At 43.0% G+C, this 13,037-nt stretch overlaps 1 protein-coding gene across 1 annotated transcript in view; it reads right to left on the reverse strand.

Moving 5' to 3' along the window:
* Positions 1-829, reverse strand: part of REEP5 (receptor accessory protein 5) — a 66,648-nt gene extending 65,819 nt beyond the window's left edge. The window contains exon 1 of the mRNA XM_037801038.1: positions 612-829. Coding sequence (XP_037656966.1) covers positions 612-729 — 118 coding nt within the window. The 5' untranslated portion in view covers positions 730-829. The remainder of the gene's footprint in view (positions 1-611) is intronic.
* Between the last annotated feature and the right edge of the window lie 12,208 nt (positions 830-13,037).

Below are 13,037 nucleotides of genomic sequence, written 5' to 3' on the forward strand. Positions count from 1 at the left end.
GGGATACCCGGCAGTTTCCACCTTGTGTCCTCCCCAGCCCCCACACACACCACCTCTCCGCCAACCAGCCTCGGACGCCGAGCGCCAAGGAAAGTCGGGGGAGGCCGGAATAACCCCGCCCGCAGGGGGCGCCCGGCTCCGTGCAAGTTCTTTCAGGCCGGGATACCCGCGCCTGCCCGGGCCCACCGCTCCACCCCAGGGGACACCCCCTCCTTCGGGCGGGGTTTCGCGGTACTCCCGCCACCGTCCTCGCCCAAAAGAGGCCCTCGCAGTTCGGCGCTGGACCTGCCCACGGCCACGGCGCTCGGCCGCGAGGACAGACACGTCAGCGCCGCCCTTTGCCACTAGCTTCCCCCACCCCCGCCACTCGGCCTGCGGCCACAGACCAGCGACTCCCCAGCCAGAGCTGCCCACGCAGGGTCTTCGACCCCCTGGCCTTTGCGGGCTGTCAGTTGGGTCCAGAAGGACGCTGCTCGCCCCGTCTGTCACCGACACCGCCTTTCCCAAACCCTCTCCCCGCTTCCCTTGCCAGCAACAATAGCAGCTGGTGGCGGTGCAGCAGCGGCTCTCCGGGGTGAGCAAGCGGCGGCGAACCCCGGCCGGGCACCCACCGAGCGCGATGAAGCTCCTGTTCACGCCGGTCTTGGCCTCGAGCTTGGCCAAGAGGTCGGTCATGCAGTTCTTCTCATGTAGAAACTGGTCGAACCTCTGCCTCATGGCCGCAGACATGGTGGGGACCGTCGCGCCGCGGTCCTAGGGTTGCTGCTACTGCCGGGTGTACGCAGAGCGTGGCTGCGGGCAAGACGCGGCGGCTGCGGCAGCGAAGCGGGAGGGGCAGAGAACGCGAGGCGGCCAGAGCAGCCGCGTTGGGCGCGGCCTTTTTCTCCTCCCCTAGCCCGGCCCGGGCACTCCCCCTCTCTTCCAGCCCGAAGCTCCGCAGCGAGCGCCACACCCTGGACGGCTGCGAGGCGGGGTTCCCGACGGGGCCACTGCTCCACAGCCTATTAAGATCCTTGAGCCATTGCGGGTAAAAAGAGGTGATGGAGAGGGGATGTGAATTATGTCTCTTGTGAGCTCCGTTCTCAAATCCGACTAGCGCAAAAAGCTGGTAGGAAAGAGGAAGGATCGTTGTTTTTCCATCTGCAATTTAGTGGGACTGGTGTGAAGTACCTACATTCATATCTATGCTAAACCTGTTAAATCTATTTAGGTTTAAAGACAATTTAAATCTAAATATCGAAATGTGTGACCATTCTGAAAGAACCCTTTGGAGGCAGGCCTGCTTTTCCCTTCTTTACCAGAACTGGGCATAATTTTTTTTCACCTTCAGGTGACCCTTGAAGAAACCTAACATACCCTGTTCTGGGGTAGACCTTTTCCAACAAACTTGAACCTTTTCATGGTGGGCTGGCATTTGTTTGACGTTTGGTATCCTGGAAATGCTTCCAAACCTGCTCAGAGGAGATAATAGCTTGGGCTCACCTTCAAAGGAAATTACTCTGAAGAAGAGAGGTTCAAAGGTCCAGGCCTTGGAGCAGGGCCTCATTTTGTTTCCTTCAGAATTCCATGCCTACCCTCTTCTTCTAAATCAACACTAGTGTCACCTATTTCTAGGCTCTTACTTTCTCTCACCTGTATTATTTCACTAGACTCCTTTTGGAATTACTCTTTCTGACTCCTGCTACCAGATTAACCTTATCTAAAAGACTATTTTCTCATCATTGCTCAAGCTTCGAAGATTTCCCATTACCTACAGACTAGAGTTCCCAATCCTTACTACAGCATTCAAGATCCTGCATACAAACTGGCCCCCAGCATTCTGTTTTCTACTCTAAACTGCTCTTTCAAATTGACTTCATTACTGTACTGCATTCCACTTCCGCAAAAATTATCTTGCCGACTCATAGCTTCTTCCTTTTATGTTAATTCTCCTTCCTCTTCTTCCCTAGAGCGTCATAATTCAACTCTCAGCTCCCCATCACCACCCAGCCAAATCAGTGAGCAAATTAGACCACATAAAAAATAATAATAGGGTTATTGTGTTAACCTCCCAACTGGGTTGTCCATTTCTGCCTTTCCATCTACAGTTAATTCTCAACAGCAGCCAGAAGATCTTTTTAAAATATGGGTCAAATCATGTTATCTTTCTGCTCTGAACCCTCCAGTGGCTTCCCATCTGTGGAGGAATAAAAGCTGGGTCCTTAAAGTGGCCTACAATGTCATAGATACTGTGGCTTATCCCTCCCTTTTCAAAATTCACTTCCTACTGCTGGCCTCCTTGCTGTGCTTCAGACAAGCTAAGCTCACTCCTGCCTTGGGACTTTCACTTTTGTTCTTTCTCAGTGGTTCTCAACTGGGGCAATCACCACCCCCATCTTCCTCCTCCTACATATAGAAACATTTTTTTAGTTGTCCAACGGGGAAGGAGGTGCTACTGACATCTAGCAGGTAGCAGCCAGGGATGCTGCTAAAAAACACCCTATGTTGGATAAGACAACAAATTATCCCACATCAATGAATTATCTGGTTCCAATTGTTTATAGTTGCTGAAGTTGAGAAACTGCATTCTAAAATGCTTTTACCCCTACATAGCCACTTAACTGTCTGCTTCCACTATGCAAGTTGTTGCTTAAATGACACCTCTATGAGGTCCTCCCTGATCCCAGATTGCAACCGTGAACATTCTCTAGCCCTTTCCTTGCTTTATTTTTTTCCCTAGCACTTACTATTGTCTGATATCCTACATCACTTTTTAAACATTGTTTTACTTTCCTTAATAGATTATGAGCCCTATAAAGGCAGGCATTTTTGCCTATTTTTTTCATTTCTGTATCCCAAACACCTAGAATGCCCAACACATGTTCAATAATTATTTGTTGAATGAATGAATTTCTGGCATGTATTGTGCCACACAATATTCTAAGAGTTTACTAAATCATTTAGTATTCACAATAGCATGAGGAAAACACCATAGTATTATTCTCACTTTAGAGAAGGAAATAAGTCCTAACAATTAATAAACAGAACTAGAATTCAGACCGAGGCTCTTAATGCTATATTTACTGCCTAGCAGAGTAACTGAAGTTTGTGACCAGTTGTGAGTTGGTATAATTTCCTACTGAGTATTTATTCACATGTGGATGTTGGGGTCATGTAATTGAGTACTTAAAATAATAATAATTCACAATTGATAGTTAAAAAAATTTTAAGCCAAGGAGTGAAATCCTTTTATGTTATTCAAATTAACTTAGTTTTTTTTGTTTTTTGTTTTTTTACTTAAACAATCAGACTTTTAATAACGCACAGAGCAAAGCAAAGCTGTGACTTGGAAGCTAGAAAACCCATCAGGAGTGTCACATGAAAAGAAGAATGCAACAAAAAATGTAAGCCTTCTTTACATGAAACCAACAGTATCCCATCGGATTCTTTTTGGACAAAACTGGGTCAGGTTCATGTCCCAATAAGTCAGAGAATGAGACGTCCCTGAGGACTGAGACTATTCATAATTTTTACCAGATAATGAGAGAGCACAAACATTTGTCTTCCCTGAGCATGGAGGAGTGACTGATGTACACTGTGGAAACTTGTGAGGTAGAGAGGTGAGATGGCTTCTACCACAGAACTTAGCGGTGGTATGACTCTGGCACGGGTCCTGGGCACATTAGAATATGCAATGCAGGTTCTGAAGGCTGCTCCCATACCTGGAACTCATGGGGAATCTCCCTATGTGAATGTTCAGGTGCATGAGGTACAACTTAAGTCAACCGGCACTCTTATAATGTATTTCTATTGCTATTATATTGAGCAACTTGATAGCATATCCCCTTCAGATCTAAGGTCCTTCTCCTTTCTGGAATTTCTTGTACTGAATGAGACTGGATCATTGGCTGAAGGCTTTCTCACATTCCCTGTATCATAAAGTCTATCTGCTTGGTGAAGTTGTTGTTGTTCAATTACAGTAAACAAGTAACTGAAGGCTTCCTCACATTCATGAGGACTTTATCTGGAGTGAAATTTTTGGTGCTGAATAAGGGTATAATTTTGGCTAAAAGATTTCCAACATTCACTGCATTGATAAGGTCTTTCTCCAGTGTGAATTCTCTGATGGGGAATGAGGCTAGAGCTTTGTCTAAATGACTTTCCACATTCACCACACTCATAAGGCCTTACTCCAGTGTGAATTCTCTGGTGTTGAATGAGGATGGAGCTTTGGCTAAATAACTTCCCATGTACACCACACTCATAAGGCCTTACTCCAGTGTGGAGTCTCTGGTAATCAACAAGTTTCAATTTGCACCCAAAGGCTTTCTCACATTCACTGCACTTGTAAGGCTTTTCTCCAGTGTGAATTCGGTGGTGCTGAACAAGTTTGTAGTTGAACCTGAAGGCTTTCCCACATTCGCTGTACTCATAAGGCTTTCTCCAGTAAGAAATGTCTTATGCTGAACAAAAGTGTGTTTGTAGCTGAAGGCTTTCCCACATTGACTACAATCATAAAGCCCTTCTCCAGTGTGGACTCTGGTGCTGAACAAGTGTGTGTCTGTGGCTGAAGACTTTTTTGCATTCACCACACATGTAATGCCTTTTTCCACTGTGAAAGGCCTCCATGTGGTTGGTTACCACTGTGTGGCTTTGTCCCTGTAGGCTTGACCTGATTCTGAAGAAGGCCCACATTGGCTGGGAAATCCTTCCCAACCTCCCCACAAGTGAAGGGCTTCCCCCAAGCATGGAATATGTAACTCTTCACAAAGGACGACCTGTCCATGTCCTTGCTGAAGAATTTCTCACCACTGTGCTCCTTCTGGTGTTGGTAAAGATTTGCACTAAATGTTAGGAATTGTTTCCCACATGCCCCACATGTGTACCATTTCTGCCCAGGATGTGTTACTTGGTGCTCAGCCAAGTAAATGCCTTTCATGACAGGAACACACATCTCACAGAGATGAGTCTTCTGGATTGATGGATCTGACTTTGCAGTCCTTACCTGCGGCACTCTTTCCACTGAAACACTCTGCTCAGAAGGTGTTTCCTTATTCTCCTGTCCACACAATAAACTTAGTGAGGTTGTAAGTACAAAGTTCTCCATCATCACATGATGGTAAAGACACCTCTGAGACTCATCAAGGAGGCCCCATTCCTCCCAGGAGAAATACAGGGCCACCTCATCAAAAATTGCACTGCCTTGAGCAGGGCTCATCTCCGCAGTCACCGTTAGAGTCTATGGGCAGAGCGGGTCGTCGAGCGAGGTCATGAGTCAAGCGACCGGGCAGCGGGACCCGGGCACCACCGTCCCCAGACCTGTACTGGTGCGAGTCACCATGGGCCACCAAGCTTCAGACAGTGGTGACAACGACTTGCGCAATAGTAACAATGACTCCTCTTGCGCCGTCTCGGTCCCGTCACACTCGGACACAACTCAGCCTCTGGCAGCCTTTGACAAGGTAAACTGACCCGAACGCAGCCGAAATGACCGCCACTTGGTGGACTCCGAAAGTCCCGCCCAGAAGAGATGTGCACGCAGGTAACGCTCATCCTGGGCCTTCATTGGATCAGTCCCGTTGTCGCTCGGCGCAGCACACCCTGGGTAACGTAGTTCCTGCAGCTCCACTGGCCGGGCGGCCAGAATACGATCAGCACGAACCGTGATGCGCGCTGGGAAATGGCATCTTCTCCCTCCCTAGGGTGGTGGGGTGAGGGCCTTCGGGCCTTTTTAAAGGGGCCGCATTCAAATGTCTGCGGGGTGTTGCCTGGAACTAATCGTCAAAATGTCAAAGACCTTATTTCAGTCTCCACCGAGCTCAGCGTGCTCCCACAGCCCCCAAATAGTCATCCAGAAGCTCCCAAGGTTGCAGACTCACAGAGACATCTCCATGGGGTCGCTTAGACCGTGCCTGGGAGCAAATCAACTTTTTCTCTTCGCTCTGCCGGCGCTCGGATCCTGAAGCCTTCGGACCAACTTGGCAATTTGCTTCACGCCTGAAGTGCTGCCGGGCGCCGCCTGGGTCCCGGCGCAGGAAGCACCAGGCGACAACGTTCCGAGTACCCTCCCCGCTGCAGGAGCCGCTCCCTCCGCCTCCGACCTTCCCGGGGTCGAGAGCCGGTTTTAGCCTGGGTTTTAATCACCAGATTTTATACAGTGTTAACATTTGTACTTCACCGACTATGCATGAAGTATCTGAAAAATACTTTTCATTTGGATTTCTTTTGTATAAATATCGTTCCCTTCCCACTTTTCTTTTGATATAGATCCCAAATTTTTTTCTTTCCTCTGTCATTTGATTTACCTAACCCTGGTGAAATGAGGCAGTAGCGAAACATGGCGGTGAGGAGCACTGTGTTAGGATCACATTGCCTGGGTTAAATCCCAGCTCCACCACTTAGCTGTGTGACTTTAGGAAAGCTGCATAGCTCTCTGTGTCTCTGTTTCTTCATCTGCAAAACGGATAATTATAGTACCTATTTTACGGTTTATCATGATGATTAAATGAGTTACTATTTGTAAAGTTTTTGGAAGACTGCCTGACACAAAATAAGTGTTTGTTAAATTAAGAGAAAAAAATAGCCAGGCACTAAAATTTCAGTACAGAAATATTACATAATTCTTGCCTGTAGGAAATTACAATTAGGTTGGACAAGTGTGGGACCATTAGCTCATGTAAGTCACTACAGACCTCAGACCCTTTCATAGATGACAAAAAAAAAAAAAAATCAGAATATATGAAACATGCCTTGAGTCTCAGACTCTTCCCTCATTCATATTTACTGAGCGCGGTCCTATGTATCAGATACTGCTAGACCTGCGAAACTAGGCAGACCAGGTCTCCCCTGCCTATGAGTCCACAGAGAAGGCTGGAGTGCAGCAGGTTGACTTTGGCAAGTCTTAAGAAGGAAGTCAAACCAATTTGGGATGATGCAAAGAATCCTACTATACTTCCTGCGGTCAAGAGAAGAAAATTCTGCTGGAGACCTGTGATCAGGTACTTTTTCTTTAGTTCTGCACGGAGCGTTTCTTCAAATTAAGATAATTCCTCAACTATTTGAAGTCATAATACACTGTTATTGTAACTCTAGTATGTGTTAGGAAGAAGATGTAGAGCATAAATTATGGGGTAATCTACTTCTTCACACACACACCCACACTAACCTTGCATTTTTAAGGTACTCGGGCTTCCTCTTGAGCAAGGCACCAGTGAGGCAGCCAGCCTTCTCAGTCAGGAGACTCTCAGCCTCTGCTGGAGGAGGCCTATGTGACATGTCTTCCAAATAAAAAGGGGAAAAGACAAAGTAAACAAAACTTGAGATTCAGATTTGCAAGACTGTGGGAGGAAGTAGAGACTGAATATAATTTAAGGAAGAGTATTAAGAGAAATTAAATGTGAAGATTAGCATGCTTCATTGAATATATTTGAATTACATTTTATTTATTTGCCTCATTTGTCTATTCTTAAATTTTTTCTACTGAAAATATGGACAAAGCATTTTATTTCTCCTTTAATCAGCATGAAATTGAATTTTAGAAAATTATTGCTCACAATTGAAAATAAACCAACCAAAATGTCTTTTAGCTTAGCAAAATATTTTTGTTCTGAAATTAAATACCATTTGTCATTACTATTGAACATAAACTTAGAGGTTTTTACCAGGTGTCAAAATGCCCGTTATCTCACCATTTTTTGTACTCTGAGGGCACCTGCACAGGGAACTAAATAATAGAAAATAAGTCATCAAGTGGCTGTTTCACTATGTTCGAGATCAGTTAGTCCAGTTCTGGACAAACCCCGAGATTTGGATTTCATAGTGGGGTGGTACTGTGTTCACTGCCCTGAGGTATGGTTCCAACCACAGAGAACACTCTGGGTTTGCCTGATAGTCTACAGTGTGACATGAATTTTTGCTTTTCTTTCCATGTGGAAAAGAACAGAAGGAGTCGGTTTTGTGCTGCCCTTCCTGCCTAGGCATCAGGGGAATTGAGTTAACTTTAATAGAGAAACTAGCCAGCTTAAAGTGACTTTAAAACAACATAAATTTAGTTCTTTAGTTCTCCACAGACTGTTTCTTCAAATTAAGATAATTCTTCAACTATTTGAAGTCATAATACACTTCTGTTGTAACTCTCTTACGTGTTAGGAAGTTTTGTGGGTCAGAAGTCTGACACAAGTCTCACGGCAAAAAGCAAGATATCAGAAGGGCTACATTTGTTTCTGGAGGTTCGGGGGAGATCTATTTCCTTGTTCATTTGATTGTTGGCAGAATTCAATACCCTGTGGTTGTAGAACTGAGATCCCTATTTCTTTCCTCCTTCTTCACACCAGCAATGGCGAGTCAGTTCCTCTCATCCTTGAAATCTCTTCTTCCATCTCATCTCTTAGACCCATGTGCTTCCACTTCCACTTTTAAGGTCCCATGTGATTAGACTGAGTCCACCAAGATAATCAAGGATGATCTCCCCATCTCATGGTCTGTAACCTTAATCACGTCTGCAAAGTCTTTTTTGCCGTATTAGCACATTCACAGATTCCAGATATTAGGGCATGGGAATCCTTGGGGCTGGGGAGGGAGGCAGATCATTATCCTGTGTACCATACCACTCTTAGACAGTGGATCCATAACCTGTCTTAAGTTCCCTGGGGAAAATGAACACTTTGAAATCAGACATCTGGTGTAGTCGTTTCACTCACCCTGACGCCAGACCAGGATATCACACAGGGTTAAGACACAGGCCCCAGAACAGATGACCTGGCTTTGAGCCCTGACTCCATGTTCACTTGTTATGTGATGTGGAGAAAGTTCTATATCTCCTGAAGTCCCACTTTCCTCAGACTATAAAATGAGAATAATGTTGGTGTCTACCTCATGGGGTTGCTGGAATCAGCGAGACACTCCATGTAAGTACTTCATAGAATGCGTAGCCTCATGAAGTGCTGAAGAAATTTTAGCTAATGCAAAAGACATGTGTAAATGAAGTAGACAGCCACAAAGTTGATGCTTAAAATTCCACCATCATGTCTTATTCCTTTGATTCAAGGATTCAATACCTGTGAAAATCAAAACACTTTAGGAGAAATCACACATTTTTATCCATAATTTGCACTATAGGAGAGAAAGAGGAAAATGAAAATTTATAGTGAGCACTGATTTTGTGTTAGGCAACTTGTGCATATGAAGAAGAATCTGAGAGCATATTTTGGTGGGGTAAGGAGGCACAAAGTATCTGAGGATTAAAGGAGTAGGCTTTCCCTAGTTTAAAATAGTGAGGCAAAATTATTTATTTCTTCGTTTTGTCTGTGACCTTGGTCTAATCTGTGGCCAGGGAAAATGGATTCTCCCAGGCCTGCATATATTGGGTGAGGAACTGACCTAACAAATGACAGGAAAAAGTTAAGCTGTTCTCTGACACACGGCCTGCTGATTTACTCAGCTCTTTATCACAGTAGCCCTCTCTAAATGCTTCCCCCATCTCTACTCATTCTCTTTTAGCCCTTTGTGGATGGATTTTGGCTCTCAGTCCTCCAGCTCTTGGACATCAGTCATACTATGACCACATAGGTTGACCCAAGGACATGCCTCTTCCTTTAAATACATAAATAACTTTTGTTTTATTCTGAGCTCTGCCATACAGTTAGGGGAGAACAACCTGCCATGTAGACTTTTGCTTATTGCCCTAGATAGTCTCTCTAAAATCAATGCTGATGTGAATTTCTAATAGCTAACATTGGGCATTTGGAATAAGATTTTGGGAGGCAGTCTTGATTTTTTTCAAACCCTTGTTTTTCACAACTCTATCAGTTACCAGCATAACAAAAACACCCTGCTGAAAATGAGTATTAGTCTAAAAAATCATGACCTATTGTCTCCAAACATCACAAACCATTGTGTGTGTGTTTTTGTTTTTGTTTTGTTTTTAGCTTACACTATGTGAAAACCTTGTGGCTCATACTCTCTTTATCCAGTGTATGGACAGATGAGTAGAAAGATGGGGACAAAAAGTAAATTAATAATAGGGAGGATGGGAGTGATGGGATGTTTTTGGTGTTCTTTTCTACTTTTATTCTTTTTCTTTTTTATTTAATTTTGAGGTAATGAAAATACTAAAAAATTAATTGTGGTGATGAATGCACAACTATATAGTGGTATTGCAAACAATTGATTGTACACTTTAGATGATTATATGGTATTCCAGTTTGCTAATGCTGCCATTAAGCAAAATACCAGAAATGGATTGGCTTTTATAAAGGGGATTTATTAGGTTAGAAAATCACAGTTCTAAGGCCAGAGAAGAGTCCATACTAAGGCATCAACAAGATGATACTTTCACTGAAGAATGGCTTATGGTGTCTGTCAGCTGGGAAGGCACGTGGCTGGCATCTGCTCATCCTTTGCTCCTGGGTTGTGTTTCAAAATGGCTTTCTCCAAAAATGTCTCTGGGCATCTGTCTTAGCTACTCTCTCTCTCAGCTCCTCTGCGTCCTTGTTTCTTTCTCCCAGGATGTTTCTCTCTAAGCGTCTGGCGGCCCTCTCTTAGCTTCTCTGGGGCAAACTCTAGGCTTCATCTCTTAGTTTAGCATCTCCAAATGTCCTTCTGTCTACATCTCCAAGCATCTCCAAGCATCAGCAAGCATCTGATGTGTTTGCTATTTTAACCAGCTTTATAAAGTTTACAGAAAGCAACAAGTAAGCCTCTGATTTGATACTTCTGATGCTCATTCTTAAGTGAGTAGTTCAAACTTGGAAACACTGATAGTTCTAACTATAACTTCTACTCTTGAAAAGTAGTAATTGAATTTATGTGTAACACATTATGCTAAGTACAGTGGTATGGAGCTGTATGTATCCCAGAAAAAGATGTTCTTAAACTTAATCCATTCCTATGGGTGTGAACCTGTTGTAAGTAGGGAACTTTTGATGTCTTAAGATGTGACCCACCTCAGTCAGGATGGGTCTTAATTGAATTACTGGGGTCTTACGGAATGAAATTCAGACAGACAGGGAGAAAGCCACAGAGGGAACAGCCAGAAGCTGAAATCAATGGAAGGCAGAAGAGAAGGAAAATACCATATGCCTTGCCATGTGACAAGCTAAGGACCAAGAATTGCCAGCAGTCAGCCACAGTCTTCAGGGAGAAAACATTTCTTTGATGATGCTGTGACTGGACATTTTCCTGGCCTCAAAACTATGAACTAATAAATTCCTATTGTTTAAGCTGACTCATTGCATGGCATTTGCTTGAGCAGACAAGGAAACTAAAACACTAAGTATATATCGCATGCATGTGTGTTTATAATCCCACATGCTGGCATATGATATAGATTAAAGGAGGAGTCTCCATTTCTAAATTCTTTGGGAATTGCTTATTTCCTAGTTTTATCTAGGATCTTGGATTAATCTGTGGCCAAGGGAAATGGATCCTCTGGCCTGCACAGCTGTGGGTAAGGAACAACGTCTCCAACGTCTAAGGACCTTTATGCTTAGACGGTTTGATATTGAGGTTACAACTTTTACTTAATGTTAAACAATGCCATAGTTTGGACTAGATGCAAATATACAAAATAAGCCACAAAAAAGGGAACGTGAGTACAAAATTAAGTGGAGAATAGGCCATTTTCTTGATAAACTAACAGAAAAACAACATTGACTCAATTTCAGAGTAATCTTTTGAAAATAAATTACATTTTATAGTTGCCTCAAATAACTTTTTCTAATTTGTATTAATTCAGAGAAAAATAAAGGAAAATATCACCTTGGACTGAAGTTCTGCATCTGTTTGTATAGTGTGATTTCTTTTCGTTTACCTTAGATTGCATCTACACCGAGAGGAAAGTGAAGAGTTAAGCAATTATCTAAGGATTTTACCAGTAAAAATTATATGAATCATTACTTGGGCATTCTCCACCCCTTGAAATCCCTCTCCATTAATATTGGATCTAATTATTTAGATTTAATTTGTTAACAGTTTTATGTTTATTATCAGAAGGCTAGTGAATCACCAGTATTTAATAAATAACATTCATTCATTAAACAGTTATTTACTGTGCTAGGCATTGAAGATACACCAGGAGCAAAGATAGATAAGGTCCAAGGTTTATGGGTTTCATAGTAGATAATAACCATAGTAACATTTAATATTTATCAATGAGGGTTTAAAAGAAACTCTTTAATATCTTAACCTAATATTTACATTCTTCTCATCACTAAAGAGAAAACTGTTTTCAATAAAAAACTTGACTTGTTTAACATCTTATATTTATTCTCTCTTCACCAGTCTCCCTACAGGCTTGCAGCAAATCACTTACAATTCCATCTGTTTTTCTCTCCTCTGTTCCCTAGATCCAACAGGGGGAGGGGGATGACTTCATGGTTGAGTTATCATTTTGCTCCATTATATAATAGATTCATAAAGACTAAATTCACTGTTTCTCTCCTTCATCTCCCAGTCTCCCAGTGGGGTCAATTGTGAAATGGGCAGATGCAAGAGGAGTGGGAGAAAGCTAAATGTTGACCTGACCAACCATCAGAGGAAAATAATCTTTTTTTTATTCTATAGGGAGGTATTTAAAACTGTACAGACATTTTATTATTTTATTTTAATACAAAATGTGTTTAGCAATTGTTTGTCATACCAGTGAACTGACATCTGTTAATGAGATTCTGACATACCATCCCACATGAGTAATTCTGAGGAAGGGAGACCAGAGTAGTGTCCACCCCAAAATAGCTCTGGGACTGCAGCTTTGGGCAGAGCTATCCCTAGGCAAAACTGCATAGCAAGTAGAATCTGTTTATCCATCAACTCTAGAATCCATTCTATACACATCCATATAGTGACTCAGATATGCCAAGCATTATGCTTGAAAATGAACAAGATGCACTCCTTACCCAAAGAAATTTATGTTTAGCTCCCTTCTCCTGACTTTTTTCTAACCCCCTACACACCTCATCCTCATATATCCAGATATTTTATGACTTTGTAAGTTAGAATGATCTACATAAACTATATATTTCCATTTAAAGGGAATTGTGACTACATTTAGGATTTCTGTT

The sequence above is a fragment of the Choloepus didactylus genome, chromosome 13 (assembly GCF_015220235.1).
Source record: "Choloepus didactylus isolate mChoDid1 chromosome 13, mChoDid1.pri, whole genome shotgun sequence".
Classification (NCBI taxonomy): Eukaryota; Metazoa; Chordata; class Mammalia; order Pilosa; family Megalonychidae; genus Choloepus; species Choloepus didactylus.